We start from the raw sequence: 16,823 nt of genomic DNA on the forward strand, positions 1-16,823 counted from the left end.
TGTCTTTGTGTTGACCTCAGGAATATTTACTCAAACAGATCACACCGATCATAACATTTAAAATGATCACAGAAGACAAATTCATTAAAAGTAAGTTTAAAAAAAAAAAAAAATGCACTGCCTCAAGTCAGATTGGATTGAATCCAGGTTTTACCCCAAATGATTACCTGCTATCTGTGAATTCATAACCTCAGTTGAACAGTTGGATGCTCTGTTGGTAGTTAGAAAGTTTTGTCGGTACAACTAATGTTTTAATCTGTGCACTTGTGATGCATGACAGTGAATATGATATGATGTGTTGATGCACTCTGACAGTAAAGACTTACACGCTGTTAAAAGAGCGGCCAAATACACATTATTTCATTTAATTTACTAACCCATTATTATGACAAACTTGAGTGAACTGTTCTTGTGCAAACACTGTATTCATCTTTACACCGTCCTCAGTGACTGCACTTTGTTTGTGTGATTTTAAAAAAAAAAAAGTGGAGGTGGGCTTGCTTGCAAAATATCGACCGCCTCCTCTGACATCATAAACAATTTATACATTCATTAAAAAAAACAAAAAAAAAACCATTAAGCTTTAGGTAAGAAGCAGAGAGGTGCCATTTTACAAAGTAAATGCTATATTTAATGTGTTGCCTCTCATACATCAAGTTGTCGATTACTGGGTGGCCAGTAAGATGAAACATGCTGCGCTACCATGAAACATTTATGATAGTTTTGTTCTGTAATATATTTTACCATACCATGTTGTCTTCTCCTTTTTTAAATTCATAGGAAATGTTGCAAAACACTGAGCAGGAGAGCGTTGTGGTAATACTGGACTTTTATATGATTTTGCATCAATGTGATTTGATTTGCCAGAAATGTATTTAGCGAATAAGCCTAAGACTATATATTGATATTTTGATTCATAATGACTTGTACCGTGATGGAGTATTTTCTCCATGTTGCCCACCCTGACCCTCAAGTGGTATGCCGTAAGTTAAATCTGTAGGATAGAGCTGGGCAATATATTGATTTTAATCAATGTGATATGAGACTGTGTACCATCTTAGAATTTCTTGTGATGTCTTTTTGTGGTTTTAAAGGCTGCATTACGTTTTTCTGAACTTACCAGACACTTCTACTTGTTCTGATGCTTGGCTTACTGATTATTTATTAAAAAAACAAGCTAATTTTGTTGTTATTTTGTCAGAGTACCAATAGTCATCCCTGCAATACTGTTGCAAAATCAATATCAAGGTAAAAGATGTTGTGACATTTGATTTTGTCAGCCAGTCTGCGTGTTAATGAAGTGATTTTCAAGATATTTATTGTGCGTCACGACACCCTAAAAATGTAGAAATACCATCTCAATGCCATGTCGCCGAGCGTTGATATAGCAAATAATTAGTGCAACAGCCAAAATCCTGAAATTCTGTCTAGAAACGTCTGTCGGAGTAGATTTCTATAAGACATCAATCTGTAGAAATCTTGGTAGAACTCACAAAAGTGTGATTTCAGTTGGTCTAATTCATTTGGATCTGAAGCCAAACATCCGACTGCAGGTGAAGCCAGTTCACCTCTAAAAGAAGCAGGTGGTGGAGACGAGCTGTGGGGTTGTTTTGTGTCGGTCATTAGAAGGCACGCTAACCCCGCTGCTGCGCCTCGCTCGGCTCTCTGGCGTGTCCCAGCTTGACACTGACAGCGCAGAGCTGTTCACCAGAGCAGGGAGGCGGCGAGGAGATGGCCAAAGGCAGCCAACCCTCTGACTGCCTCAGTTCCTCCTCCATCACTACCCAAGTCCCTGCCTTTGTTGGCAGCTTTCAAGTCAAGGCCCATTTCTCCCTCCAAAAAGCACAGAGGTATTTCACGGATGTTTAGAGAAGTCTGTGATTGTGCTGGTAAATGGTGAGGGATTAAAACTTGTGTCAGCCCAGTTTTATCAGAATATCTTGCCTTTGCACGGACTAAAAAACATTATGTTCTGCAGTTATTTTAGCATTCTTTTCCCCTCGTTGGTACTCAAACGTGATGTCGCTGTAATGATATCTGTTCGCCTGCGCCCAAATCTGTACACACTCCTGTCGGCACTCACTTTGCCGAAAACACAGACACTGTGTCCTTGGCGCAGAGAGCTCCGGCCTTTTGAAGTCAGCCACTTGTCTTTCATCAGACAGTCTAACAATAGTGAAGTGCCTGTTGACATTTGACAGAACTCAAGGACCGGTTCTGTATCGTCGAGTGTTTGTGTGGGTGAAGAGTCTCTTATGCTCTAAAAATTAGAGGTCCTTTGAGGAATCTGTGGATGGATTTCACACCTGGATTAGTCTTTAATTGTGGACGCTGGAGAAATGTTCCTCCCTTCAGTTCTTTTACGTTGGGTATACGTGAACACAGCGGTTGCACTTAATGTTGTCGTTTGTTCACAGACAGAATATGATCTAATTATGATCACGATTTAGTGTTTAAACCAAAGAATGACCAAAAATGCAACAATCAACAAACCTGGTTTATTGTCCTGCCTCGCACTTGTTTATACAGGAAGATAATAAACAGAGAAAAGCAGCAGTTCCATTACTTTTGAGAACCTGGAAACTGACAATCTTGGCATTTTGACGTGACAAAGGGCTTACACACATTATAGAAACCATCTGGATAGCATCCTGTGGATTGTTAAAGGTTAAGGAATATCTGATTGTGGTGAGGTGTCTGACAGTCTTGTAAAATTGTGTAGCGCGTTGGTTTACTACAGGCACACTCACACAGCCAAGGATGTTGTTAGAAAGCCTTTATTTGTTAGGGGATCTAACAAAATCTTGGACCGATTTCGACCCATGCTGGGTCTTCCTCAGGGCGATGGAAGCAGAAAGAGGAATCCAAATGCAATCCAGTTGTAGAGTATCCTTGCAAAAAGAGCCACAAGGACCCTGGAACCCTGGATTTCAGAGTGTAGTGTGCTTCCTCCTGGCAGGTCCTGCTTCTGATCAGGGTCTTTGGTGTAACAGCCACACTGGCAGCGTGACTGTCGAGCTGTCTTCACTCCCTTTGTCCTCATGACTATTTATGGCTGTGTTATGGTTTTGTTTCACCCCTCGCTTCAGATGGAGGCACTCGGTTAAAATCTGCTCACCCGCCTCGAGACAGAAGACCGTGCTGCAGTCTTCTCCGTAAAGACTAAAGAATCGGGCTCATTTATGAAAATGCTCTTCCAATAAGACAATCTTCTGTGATCACAAAACAACAGCGGTGAGTCTTGTAAACCAGACATCACTGCAGTTGTAAGCTAAATGTAGTGTGCTTCCTCCAGTTCAGACCCAGCCTACAGCACATGAACACATGGAGAAAAGATCAACAAAGAGGTTAAAGTGCTGTTTTTCTTGCTTGCTGTTATTGAGCGGCAGTCAGTCACGACTCTCCTGTTCTCCCCTACCGAGTCGGTCCAGACTGTGAGTGGGAGGAGTTGGACTCCTGACAGATTTGATAAATAGTTGAATTTTTAGCGGTTTGCACTTCCTGTCTGCACCCTTCACTTGAACCCCGTTAATGAAAATGAGTACAAGGCGGGACTGCTGTAACGTGTGTGTGTGTGTGTGTATAAGGATAAAATAACAACTTGAATATATTGTCAAATTTGAGCCCAGGTCTCATCTAGTCTCGACCTTCCAGAGATGGATTCACACACTTAAAAATTTGATGTTTTTGAGACTACAAAGAACTTTTAACTGGTTATTAAACAGTCTCATTTTGTAGTGATCCCCTCTGTATGACTTGCAAAAGCAAATGAGACCATCTGTTAGAAGATTGGCTATTTCTGTATAATTAATAAAGTTATTCTTGATGCCTGACAACAGGTTGGATTCCAACTTGTCCGGCTCAGAGAAGTCATGAAGTCTTGTGCTGAGGATGAGTCATAGATCTTACAGAGTATAAAACCTTAGTTTGGGTCTCAGTTCCTTTTTGTGATTACTTGCTTTAGGAAATAAAACCCATTATTCTTTAAGCGCAACCAACATAGATGTTAAGCAAGGAAGGTTTCTGCAAAACAACGTTCAAATTGAACGTTCGATTAGGTTGAGCACCTGCTTTTGTCACCACAAAAGCATCTGGAAATGTCCCCAGGTGTCCTTTTTAAGAAATATTTTAAACTGCAGTCGGCCGTGTGGCAGCCTTGTTGGTTTGTAACCACGCTGTGACTCTCCCTTCCACCTCCTGAATGTTTGCTACTTGACAGACTTTTTTTACCTCAAGTGAGTAGTGGAGATACTATAAAGCAAAGTGAGAGACTCACTATGGATAACAGAAGTGTTGTACGTGCACAATACACGTAGGTACCTGTCTGCTCTGACACCCAGTCAATAGATGGCATTTGGCAACAAAACAGTTCCAATATTTAACCTGAGTGTAACTCACACCAGCTTTCTTCCCCTGTGGTCACCCAGCAAGGGCTCTTTCTGACTTATTTTCTGATTATATTTTTATTTTTTTTTTTATTTCATAGGAGGGCAGTTTTATTATTCTCATCCATTTTTTCCTTCCAAGATCTTTTCAGCCGGTTCACAGCTTGAATCAGAAACCTTTTTAGAGTCAATGCTGTGAGCTCCGTTCTGTCACCACCTGCTGTCGACGAGGCCAGTGTGACTAAATTAGCTTCACAAAAATCACTTCAGTTTCCTAACTCTTCCTTTAGTGAATACTATATGCATGTACAATTTGCATTTAGAGTGCCTCCTGCAGCATTTCAATGAAATGGTGTGTGTGTGTGTGCATAAATATCAGAATCATCTGCAGTTGTTCGGTCGACCTTGCTTGAATTTGTCAACGCAATATTTTCAGTGCAGTACCAGGAGTTGTTGGATTGTTGCATTTTGGAACATTTTTGTATGTTTTGCAGCCATTTTCCCAAAAGATCAGCCAAGTTCTTTTGTATTTAGCCTTTAATTCAACCTTTTAATCCTCTGAGTCATCATGAATCTGAGAGTCAGTCTAATTAAGGATGGAGAGAGTTGTTTTCCTCCCCTGCCGTGGTTGGCGGGTTGGAGGGGGGGGTCAACCAAACTTGTGCTCTGCTGTGTCTTCCCTGCAGGAGTGGGAGGCGGAGAGCCACGACTGGTACTGCTTCGAGTGTCACCTACCGGGCGATGTCCTCACATGTGACAACTGCTTCCGGGTGTATCACCTCAAATGTCTGTCGGAGGAGTTCAAGCCCAGAGACGGAGGATCCCACTGGCAGTGTGTCGTCTGCAGGGTGGGTGCTCAAACTTGGGTGTGTGTGTGTGTGTGTGTCTACTTTATAATGACTTGTGAGTATATTTAAACGAAGGAAAGACATGCGGTGATGTCTGTCCGTCTTTGGTTTTAGAATTAAACTCATAATTGCAGGATTGAAATGGTGGAACAGCTTACAGGTGAATGAAATACTGGGTGAGAATCAGCTCGAGCAAAACTATAATTTAAAAATAAAGGTCTCTGCAGATAAACGATTCTCAACATGAAGAATTCACAACATGTAACATCACTAAAATATTTGTCTCCTTCAGATAATAGCTCTGTTTCAGCGTTGGTACTAGCAGGAAGCTAATGGCTACCTCACTGAAAGTGTGTCATCATCAAGATAAACAGAGATGACTAATTGTTTTTCACTTTTCAGCCAGTTCCTGATACAGAAAGAAATCAGACTAAGATTTAGTCTTTATTCCTTCTCTTTCAGTCATTTGTAGCTTCACTTCTACTGTCGAGTTTGTGTCTTTGCATATTTAAATTGTGTCTGAGGATGTTGAATTTATGTCGTATCAGATTTAAAACAGTTTCCCTCTCTTTCCCTCCTCGTCTTGCATCCGGCAGGGGAGTAAAAAGAAGAACCTGAACAAACAGGAGATGAGTAAATACCTGCGCTTCATCGTCCAGCGTATGAAGGAGAGGGTGAGAACAGCCATAACATTTATTTACGCGATCCATGTTTTACAAATGTATGACACTACATCATGTTGTCAATGGAATCTGTTTAACAACATACAGATGCTGAAGAAATGTTTTTAGTACATATTTTCAAGCTGACCCTGATTATTTTAACAGCTCTCGGATGTCTAGATTTTATAAATGGGGATTTGAAATCTGTTTGTTTTGAGTTCCTTTTCTTATTGAACCCTGCAGCTCTGGATTCTTGTCATAGTTTCACGAAGAAACATTTTTATTCTGCAACAGAGTCAGAATAAGTTTAATGCCTGGTTCTGATACTACAGGATGTTTTGATCACAGTGATTCTGTCAGACTTACCTGAGCAATGCTTTTGACGACTTGTACCAAGCCTTATTCTTTAATAACTCCGGTTTGTCGTGTAAATCTGGGAAATGTTTTGAAAGGTAGGGACATGCTAACTAAAGTCTAACCTCTACCACTTTAGTTGCACTTATGTCTTAATTCTGCAATACAACATCCCTTTCATTCTCCTCCCATTACACCAGCCGTCTTCTGTCTTTTCATATATTAGCTCTTCTGCTGTTCGCTCATCTCCTCTATCCTATCTTCCGTCTCTCCTCACTGTCCAATAAAAGTTGTGTTAAATCTCATTACTTATCCTCCACCTCTCTTGTCCTCTCCTTCCCATCTCCCTTCATCCCAACGCTCCCTATAAAAAAAACGGTATCAAATCTCATCTCATTTACCCTCCATGTTGCCTCCATCGCTTTAGGTCTCCCATGTGTCCCTGCTTCATTACTCCATCTAACACCCTCCTCCTCCTCCTCCTCCTCCCCATAAAGTGGTATTAAATCATTATCCTTCCTCTACATTGCAGGCAGTGGACCTGAACAAGAAAGGCAAAGACACTAAACATCCCATGTACAAACGGCTGATCCACACTGCGCTGGACGTCACGAACATCCAGGAGGTAACTGTGAAGCGCAGCGTCACTCTGTGACAGCCCAGTTATATCTTATTGTATTGGACCTGAAGGAAACATCCACTCTTTCTATCCTATCATCCTCTTTCCAGTATAAAAAACTTAACTGCCCACATTTTTTACCTGGATTGACATTTTAGCAAAATAAAGTTTAACGTTTTGCTAAATGATCTATTAGCAAATCCTTTTGCATTGTACTCATGAAGGTGCAGACTGGATGAACTACTGGATTACTTTGATACTAAAGAAACCCTTAAAATGTGATTTTATGATTTCTATGTGGATTTATGCATTATGCATCATTTTGAAATAATTTATTTTTAATTTACTCACTTCATTAATTGAAATTCAAGTTTCAACAATAGTCCAAAAACACAAGCAAAAGATACATATACATAGAAACATGAATATGAAGAATAAATACACATTTCTAAACACACTTTGTGTGTGTGTGTGTGTGTGTGTGTCTGTGTGTGAGATGTCAACCATCATTCTGCTGTGCTGTGGTCAGTGGTGCATCACACCCAACCTCTGCCAGACACACTGGAGCTGTGCCCAGACCTGTGTGTGTGTGTGTGTGTGTGTGTGTGTGTGTGTTAATAAGTACACTGCCCTCTCCTGGACCTCCCTCGTGTCGGTCAACACACACACACACACACACACACACACACAGGCTCAGCATGTGAATAGACCTCTTTGTACTCATTCCCCTCTCTTTTCTGACAAACTTTCTCCCTCTATCCATATTTTTGACTCTCTCTCTCAGAACCTGTCTGAAGGAAAATATAAAACTTTTGAGGAGTTTAAAGCAGACGCTCAGCTGATTGTCCACAACACGGCCATCTTGTATGGAGGTAAGTTGTACACACGTGAGTATGTTGACCTGTGTGGTTCACATTGCCGTCTCGAGGCGGCAATATTATTGCATTATTCTGCCTCGCTGTCTGTGTAAAAGGCAGGATGAAGGGACAGTTTTGTTCCCTTTGTTTGCCTTTGTTGTCTTTATAACTTAAAGTTTTATCACCAAATTTAATGTGGAAAAGTTGCCTCAATATCCATATGATTATAAACAGTTTGCTAAGACATTTTCAGATCTACAGGTGGAAACTTTTTGTTCCATAAGGCCAGCATGCTTTATGAAATGACTCACTGGCGTATCGTTATGCTGTTGCTGCTTGCTTCAGTGTAAAAATAACTGCTCTCTCTTCCTTTTAACATATGAATCTAATGAACACTTGATTTATCTTCATTTGTTTGTGTTTTGCAGTTAACAGCGACCAGGCGGAAATTGCACGACTGCTCTTCAGCGACACGTGCCACGAGGTACCGATGCTTTGGTTTATTCTTGTGAGATTAACATTACTGTAGTTGTTATTTAGGTGCTGATTGATGTGTTTCCTTTGTATCCAAATGTATCCAGAACGTTTAACACTAAACTTATTTTTTCCTTTCCCTTCTCTCTCCTCTCTGTTTCTTCTCTCCTCCAGTTGAATGAGTTGTTGTTGTGTAAGAACTGTTTCTACCTGTCGAACGCCCGGCCAGACAACTGGTTCTGTTACCCCTGTGTGAGTACAACCACACCTGCGAACTACAGACCGAAGTACAGCTTCTGTGGACCGAACTGTGTTGTTCGTTATAGTATTAGTATTTTTAATTTGTGAGCGTTGTCGTATCTTTGTTCGATCAGGTTTCTTTGTGTGTGTGTGTGTTCACCCGGCAGAGCCCCAGTCACGACCTGGTGTGGGCCAAGATGAAAGGATTTGGATACTGGCCGGCCAAAGTCCTTCAGAGGGATGACAACCAGGTGGACGTACGCTTCTTCGGCCACCAGCACCAGAGGTTAGCACAGCTGGCGGACATCACAACAACACACGGCAGCACTGTTCTGTTTGTTTGTCTCTCGGCAGGAAGTCTCTCTTAGACCCTCAGTTCTAGTGAGGATCAAAAAAGGTGGAAGAAACTGCTTTCAAAGATAACCTCAATTGAAATCAAACTTAAGAAGTAAAAGCAGGTTATCAAAAAGTAACTGAAACACTGTTAAAACACTCTGAAACAAGTTCTGATGCGGTCCTGTTTGGTTAACATCGAGCACTCTCTCCACCACCAGAGCGTGGATCCCCGCAGACAACATCCAGGACATCAAGGTGAGCGTCCAGCAGCTGCAGGTGAAGCGCAGCAATGGCTGGAAGAAGGCGTGCGAGGAACTGGAGATGTACCAGCGCTTCCTGAAGGAAGGCCGCTTCTGGAAAACAAAGATGGAGGACGCCAACATGCCACACCAGCATCTCCAGCAGAACCAGACCCAGACCCAGACCCAGAACCAGAGTCAGAGCCAGAGTCAGAGCCAGCGGCAGCAGCAGGAGGGCAGCGGGAGGACGGAGAGGCTGGAGCGGACGGACGAGGCCGAGTCCAGCATCTCGTCCACCAGCAACGAGCAGGTCCGACATGTAGGTTAACAGACGCTTCTCTCAATGTTGGCCTGTTCTTACAATTGAGATTTTTACAGTTTTCATTTCAAAAGTGACATAGTTTGATTTCATACATGTGGCAGATGTTATTTAGGGATTATTTCATGGTTAATCTGTCCCGTTTTTATGAAGCTTATTCAGACCACCGTTCTGCAGTAGTTTAGAGAAAGAGGAGACAAGATAATCGATGAAAGGGCAGCACAGCAACAAAAGGTGAAATATATTGATGTTAAAATGTCTCAAACTAAATTACTGTCAAGACTAATACAGTGAACAGTGCCACCTGGTGGCTGAACTGCACATTATTACTACATAGTACAACTGTCTAGTATTAGGCACAGTTAATGGGTGGTAAATTTTATTCAGTCCTCATCAGTCAACACAAAAAAGACGACCAGTGTGAACATTTTTTTCTTTTTGTTTTCCAGCTCAAAGGCAGCAGCCAGGAGCCGAAGGCCAAGAAAAGCCGTCGGTCTCAAATGGTCGAGCCCAAAGAAGAAGCGAGTGTAAGTCACTGATAATATTTGTGAGTCGTTGGACACATTTATTGTCTGATTTGGTTACAGCTTGGCAGATACTGTGACTGATATTAGTTTATTCTAGATATATCGTACAAGTTAGACAAATGTGTTTTAAACATTACATATTTGCAGATTTTTTGTTGAGCTAAAATCTTGTTCTGATCAGAGGATTTGTGTTAAAAAGATCTGGTGTTTTGTCTTTCTTACTCCAACAGCTTGTTGTTTGCATTTTAATATTACTCGATCAGTTTTATTGTCTTTTTGTGGGAGGTTTTCAGACAAGTGGTGTTAATAAAAACGTGGCTGTTGATAGCTGAATGTTTTGTTTCCTGGAAGCTGGTGAAGGTCTTATATTCAGCTTATCTGCAGGTTTTGTGGAAGGTTGCAAGCTGTTATTATTGTCATTATCCTGACCATGTTGTCGCTTATGGTTTTCCATCATATTTGAATACTTTGGCTGGCATTAAATTGTGTCTGGGTCTTCAGAAGCCATTCAGAAGTCAGTCTGTGTTTAAGTAAAAAATAAGATGTCTTCCCCTTTCTCCTCTGAACCAGGACCCAGAGCCAGAGATGGAGGCAGTCAGCTCCAGTCAGGAGATCCCGGTGTCGTCGGCGCCGCAGCAGCCAGAGAAACTGTCGGTGTCCACGCAGACCAAGAAGGCCAACGGAGGGTCGCCACGCACTCTGCACCGCGGCACCCAGACCAACAGCGACGGCGCCTGCCAGAACATGTGCCACGAGAAGTACACCAAGGTCTTCAACGACGTCAAGGAGATGATGAAGGCTGACAACAAGAGGGAGACGGAGCGGGTGGTCCGAGAGGCTCTGGAGAAGGTTTGTCAGAGTCTGATGCTTGTTGACGTTTGAATCTCTTGAGAGCTTCAGGTAAAAAGCTGGCGTGTCCCGTCTGTCTGTGTCCCTTCAGCTCCGGGCGGAGATGGAGGAGGAGAAGCGTCAGGCGGTGAGTAAGGCGGTGGCCGGCGCTCAGGCGGAGATGGAGAGGAAGTGTAAGCAGGTGAAGGAGAAGTGTAAAGAGGAGCTGGTGGAGGAGGTGAAGAAGCTGGTGGCGCAACACAAACAGCTCATCTCCCAGACCAAGAAGAAGCAGTGGGTGAGTTCTGGAGGAATTAAAAGTCGTGTCGTTTTATTTCCGGGTCCTCGTCTGAACGTTTATAAAGTAAAATGTCAAAGTTTAACTGTGCGACCGACTGTCTCGTCTGCAGTGTTATAACTGTGAGGAGGAGGCCATGTACCACTGCTGCTGGAACACCTCGTACTGCTCCATCAAGTGTCAGCAGGAGCACTGGCACGCCGACCACAAACGAACCTGCCGCAGGAAGAGATGAACAAGCCCCGCCCCCTCCCCCTTCTGACCCCACACAGCACGCCATTGGCTCTCTCCTCCTGTCAGTCAGTGTCTTCAACAAACACACACACACACACACACACACACACACACACGTCCCTCCTGCTTCTCTTCTTGCCTTCCTGAAAACTTTGTGGACCCGATGTTTTCTGCGTGAAAAGAGCAATTTGTTCCCCCCCTTTTTTTTCATTTTGTTTCCATTATTTAATGTACCCATTTTACTGATTTCTCTCTTATTTTTTGTTTCTTTTTTTCCCTCTGAATCGTGAACAGATTGCTCGAGAGCGTGGCTCAGACGCAGAGTTACGGTATGATTTTGTGTCGTTACTTTGGAATTTTTTGTTTTTGTTTTTTTCTTTACTGAAGTGCTTATTATGAGCTCGTGTCAGAGAATGTGTTATTTAAGTGTTTAGTAACAGATGAGCATTAACTGAATACATTTTATTACCTGAATTTTTAAAAACAAAGATCACTTTTCTTACTGTAAATGCGAACACACACACACACACACACACACACACACCCCATCGATCTCACAAGAGAAACCATCCTGTAAGTACCATCGCAGCGTTGAACGAGCTCTGCTTTCATAGAGAAAACCTGTTCTAGAAAAATGACAAAAAACTGCAGAAGATCTTGAATAGCGGATGACATGGCTCACAGACGTTAATATATTTTGTTCTTTTTCATTTTATTTCTTGAAACTATTGTGGTGGATAGCACCTTTTATCATTTCTACCTAAAAAAAAATAAATCTTAAAGTCACTTATTGGGAACAGGGTCACGAGGTCGGCCTTAAAAGACGCCGGCAAAATAAATCTTCCATGTACTATTATTATTATTATTATTATTATTAGAATTAATATTATTATGCACATTTTTGGAGTCTTTTTTTTAAATAGACTGAAATTTTTACGAGTCGGATACTAAAAGGTTGGCACGGTGTGGAGTTTACATGTTCTCCAGGTGTCTTTTGTGGGTTTCCTCTGAAGACACGCGGGTTAATTTGCGACTCTTAAAATTTCCCCATCGGTGTGAATGTGAGCGTGGATGGTTGTTCAGTGTTTCATTCCCCACACACACACACACACACACACACACACACACACACACACACACAGACAAGCCTGCAAAAGGAGAAGCAGTTATACATAATGGATGGATGTGATGATGGGGAAAAAAACCTTTTATAATATAATTGGGGACACGTTTAGCGATCTTGACGGAGCTGGATCGTCAGGCCCTGTTCAGACCTTGTGTTAACATCCGTCCTGAGTGATCCGATCACACGTGGACCGCTTTAAACTACAGGTGTGAACGAGGGGAAACTACAAGAACAGGCAGAACAGATAACGCACCTTGTGTTCGACCAATCCAACCACTGAACCTGTAACTGCAACGTCACCATACCCCCTTCAAATATTGCAGCATTTTGAGAGTTGTAGCCTGAGGAGAAGAATTAACCTTTAAGGAACGAGCTACTACATACGACAAAATCTCCGGTGCCTTCTTGTAAATTCGGCATGAAATGCAAAATATTAATCTGTTTGTTACTGTGTAAAAAGTGTCAGTTTGTGGCAGCAGTAAACCGTAAAATACAGTAAACAGCAACTACATTTGTGTCACCCATGGAGAAAGTCCCCAGACTCCCTTTAAAAGTCACTCAATTTTATGAGTTGTTGAGTTAGGGGCAGGTTTATAAAATTTCTGAAATGCAACATATGACAAATTCTTAATTATTTGGCTTTCCTTGTAAATTCGGCTTTAAATGAAAAACATAAAGTTGTTTGTTTCCTTGTAAAAAGTGTTCGATTGTCGAAGCATCGCTGCACGAGCCTCGCTACCTGCCGATGTGTAGCAGCTGTTTGAACACTGTTTCAACTGATTTACACTAAATGTATGAACGAAGACGACTTTTTATTGAGAGTTAAACCCGTCAAATTTAACAAATACAGTAAACGGAAACTAAAATCTTTGTCACCTGTGGAGAAAGTCCCCAGACTCCCTTGAAAAATTGCACAGTTTTGAGACTTGTTGACTGACGAGAATCTTTTAAAAATACATATGAACAAATTCTGAATCTTTGGTGCCTTTTTGTAAATTCGGCCTTAAATGCAATACATTCATTTTCTGTCTTCAAGACTAAATCTTTGTCACTAGGGAGAAAGTACCCAGACTCCCTTTAAAAATCGCTCAGTTTTGTGAGTTGTTGAGTTTGGTGAAACATTATAAACTTTTTGAAACGCCGTCAGTGACAGAATCTTGATTATGTGGGCCTTTTTGTAAATTCGGCAAATGTTTTACATTCTTCCTCCCTTTTGTTTAAAAAAAAAAAACTGCACATGGGGAAAGTGAAGAACCAATCACAGTTGATCATTCGATACACATTGCATGTTAAAACCACGTCTGAACAGGGTCTTAGAGAGAGGATCAATGATTTGACCGTTTTTTGCACACTTCAGTTTCTTAACGACCCAGATGCTTGTAATATTGCCAAAAAAAAATTCTGACATTTTATTGAACCTACCTGAGAAGATGTGGTGAGTCCTCCCTCCTCCGCGCTCTCCTACAAGCTGAAAAAAAAAAAAACCGATTATTTTTCCGAGCGTCGTCGGTGTCATTTTTTATAGTGATGTACACTCGAAAACTCTTCTTTTTTTATCCTGAAGTGACTCTTTCACTGCTTATACTGTAGTTGGTGGTCAGTGCCTGTTTCTCCTTTTTGTTTTCTCATCCTCTTTAAGGCTACATGCATGTTGATAGTTTCATAGTTTGTCTTTTTTCATCATTACGGTAAAACAAATAAAAAATAAAAAAAAAGAATAAAAAAAGAAGCAGTGACGACGGATGGACCAATATAAAACATTATGCAAATGTGAAAGATCAAATTAATCTTTTCTATCGTTTTCCCTGCGCTGGATGTCGAGTGTCGATGGTGTATAAATATGGTGCTCGGAGAATCTTTGTTTTTTTTCAAAGGGGCAATGAAATTGCCAGAGTTTGATTTTTGTGACACTTTTAAAGTTTGTTGACTGTTTCCTCAGTTATGAAGATTGACTGAACGGAGGAAAATACTTCAGTTACTCTGTACTTTTTTTTTTTTTTTTACACACAGATTACCGTTTATCAGTTTGTGCTTCTGTAAAAATGTGACAAATGAAATACCGTAAATTCTCTCACAGTGGGCAGCAGGAACTTTACTCACCTCAAGGGTGAACCAGGCTTATTTTATCCAACTCGTCCTATTTTTACAGTATTTTTGTTGAAGTCCTGCTGCTTTTTTTTGAGCTGTGAATGAAAACTCAAAACTTCCTTCATCACTGAAGAGGATATGTGTATGCAAATCCCACAATATATACAATATATATACCGTATTTACCAGGTGTTAACTGATATCCAGCGAACAGGATCTGTGGAAGTCAAATAAAGACGAAAGTAAATATCACGCTAGAAACAATGCTGCTGACTTTTTCAAGAAAAATTAAAGTATGTACATTTGAAAAAGCTGGAACCATCAGTTGTTTGTCCGATGAAATATATATTTGAATTGATCAGTCATTATTTTATTCACACTAAAAACCTGCTTAGTATTTCTTTGTATTTTTGGACTTGGGACGTCATTAATAGTCGCTTCCTTTGACCATGGAATGCTTTTATTGTGAAATACGTACAGGAAGTATTGAGTTTCAGAAACAGCAAGACAAAAGCAAAAGGCTGCTGTCATTATTCCATATTTTTCAAAGTGTCGGTCCTTCTCCCAAAACTTCCTCGAGCCTCTTGGTTCCTACTGCAGATCTCAAATATATAAATTAAATCAAATTTCCACAGTTTTTTTCAAACGAACAGGAGGATTTTGTGCATCTATTTGAGACTATTTTCAGCAGCGGTTTAAAACACAATTGGAGGAAGATTTGTGGTTCTTGACACACAGATAAACTACCTGTTGGTGTGTCTGTGTTTCAGGTAAATGAGGAAAAATGCCCCACTATTAGAGAATTTACGGTAGCTGTCCTCTCGCTCGTCTCTCTGGAAACTCATTTAAGTGTATCACTTTAAGATGTAACATGTTGTTGTACAGTTAAGCTCCCGTTTGACCGTCAGTCTGCAGCTCATCGTTCGTTCTCACTTGTTTTTAAGAGTTGATTTATTTTTTCTTTCTCCTGGTTGACGTTCTCTTTGTTTTCTCACCTGCAGGCTTAAAGGTCAAACATGCCGTCTGTTTCTTTCTCTCTCATCATTGCACTACGTGTAAATAAACTCTGTCGATATCTCCTCCCTCATATTATATGTACATTGTAAATGGACTCACGAAGATTTCAGCAGTTTTTTTGTTTTGTTTTGGGTTTTTTTGTCTGTGTTCACAGCGATTCTCAACGACTGTTAGTTCTAGTTTTGTACAATGTACAACCGTTATCATATCAGCTCTGGTTTCTGTTGTTTTCCCCCCCGACACTCTGAGCTTTGTGACATCTTCAGTACGTTTGTGTTTTTAATTGTTTTGAAACGACGCCGCACTTTTCCATGTACCCGGAAATACTTCAGTGTGTTTTTGACGTCACGTTGAAAACAAATAAAATTGCATGTTGGCCCTAAAATTAAAATTAAGTCTTGCGTGTTGAAGGCGACACGTGTGTGAGCTCCTCACTGATTTTATATTCGTCCATCCAACCGTTCAGATTTCAGCGTGAAAAGTTTTTTTCTTTTTCATTTTCTCCTTCAAACGTTTTTTGACGTCATTCCGGTTTGTCTGTTTTTTTGTTTTTTGTTTTTTAACTGCATGAGTAAAAAAAAAAAAGGTGTGTGTTTATCTACGGCTCATTTTTCTCATTTCATTTTCATTTTCTCCTCATGTAAGAAAAGACATGGTTGCACTCCCTCGGAGCAACAACGCAAAGTGACAATGATGTTTTATTTTTTAATTTCTGGAACTTCAGTTGAGCTGAATCGCATCTTTTTTTTTGTTTTTTGAAGTTGTTTTTAGCTCGAAAATCAGATTGTCGCCCCGACTTTCCACTGCTCTTTTCCCAGAGTGTTTGGAATAAAACCAGAGTAAAGTTCCTTCGTTCTCACCTCCTGTAGTTCATCTTCTGTTCTGTCCATATGTAAACTATTAATTGTGGCTTAACATTTTCTATGCTCCTGATGTTCTCTCTTTTTTTTTTTTTGATGCTTTAGCTAGCAATATGTATATAAATATATTCTATGTGCTAACATGGAGGAAATAAATGTATCAACAAGTTTCTTGTGTTTTCATCGTGTGTTTTAGTTTTTTAGGGGTTTTTTTGATGATGACTGGTCTTTAGATTAAAGGAGCAGTTCACCTAAAAGTAAAAGTTCAGTCATCTCCTCACCTACGCGCTGCTGGGATGTCAGGTGAAGTCTCGTAATCCATAAAACATTTCTGGAGCTTTAAAAAGTGTCATAACATCTTGTCAAGTCGATTTGGGAGCTCAGTGCTTCCCGAGACTTGAGGTGGGCTTTGGGACGCTGCATGGAGCCATTTCATGATTTATTCTATGTTTAATTTTTGTTTTAGTCTCTGGTTACTTCAGGTGTTTCTGTCTGTAAAATATCAGAAAACA

General features: G+C 40.8%; 1 protein-coding gene across 7 annotated transcripts in view; it reads left to right on the forward strand.

Moving 5' to 3' along the window:
- zmynd11 (zinc finger, MYND-type containing 11) overlaps positions 1–16,481 on the forward strand; it is a 28,724-nt gene extending 12,243 nt beyond the window's left edge. For 3 of the 7 annotated variants that reach the window (XM_037083278.1, XM_037083283.1, XM_037083279.1), the window contains 13 exons: positions 781–816; positions 5,072–5,233; positions 5,830–5,907; positions 6,782–6,874; positions 7,653–7,740; positions 8,154–8,209; positions 8,374–8,451; positions 8,607–8,725; positions 8,994–9,333; positions 9,783–9,860; positions 10,431–10,709; positions 10,801–10,986; positions 11,099–16,481. In XM_037083278.1, coding sequence (XP_036939173.1) covers positions 781–816; positions 5,072–5,233; positions 5,830–5,907; positions 6,782–6,874; positions 7,653–7,740; positions 8,154–8,209; positions 8,374–8,451; positions 8,607–8,725; positions 8,994–9,333; positions 9,783–9,860; positions 10,431–10,709; positions 10,801–10,986; positions 11,099–11,221 — 1,716 coding nt within the window. In that variant the 3' untranslated portion in view covers positions 11,222–16,481. The remainder of the gene's footprint in view (positions 1–780; positions 817–5,071; positions 5,234–5,829; positions 5,908–6,781; positions 6,875–7,652; positions 7,741–8,153; positions 8,210–8,373; positions 8,452–8,606; positions 8,726–8,993; positions 9,334–9,782; positions 9,861–10,430; positions 10,710–10,800; positions 10,987–11,098) is intronic. The other 4 variants (XM_037083281.1, XM_037083282.1, XM_037083280.1 and 1 more) reach the window with 3 other exon arrangements.
- Positions 16,482–16,823: the final 342 nt, after the last annotated feature.

This window comes from Acanthopagrus latus, chromosome 21, assembly GCF_904848185.1.
Source record: "Acanthopagrus latus isolate v.2019 chromosome 21, fAcaLat1.1, whole genome shotgun sequence".
NCBI lineage: Eukaryota > Metazoa > Chordata > Actinopteri > Spariformes > Sparidae > Acanthopagrus > Acanthopagrus latus.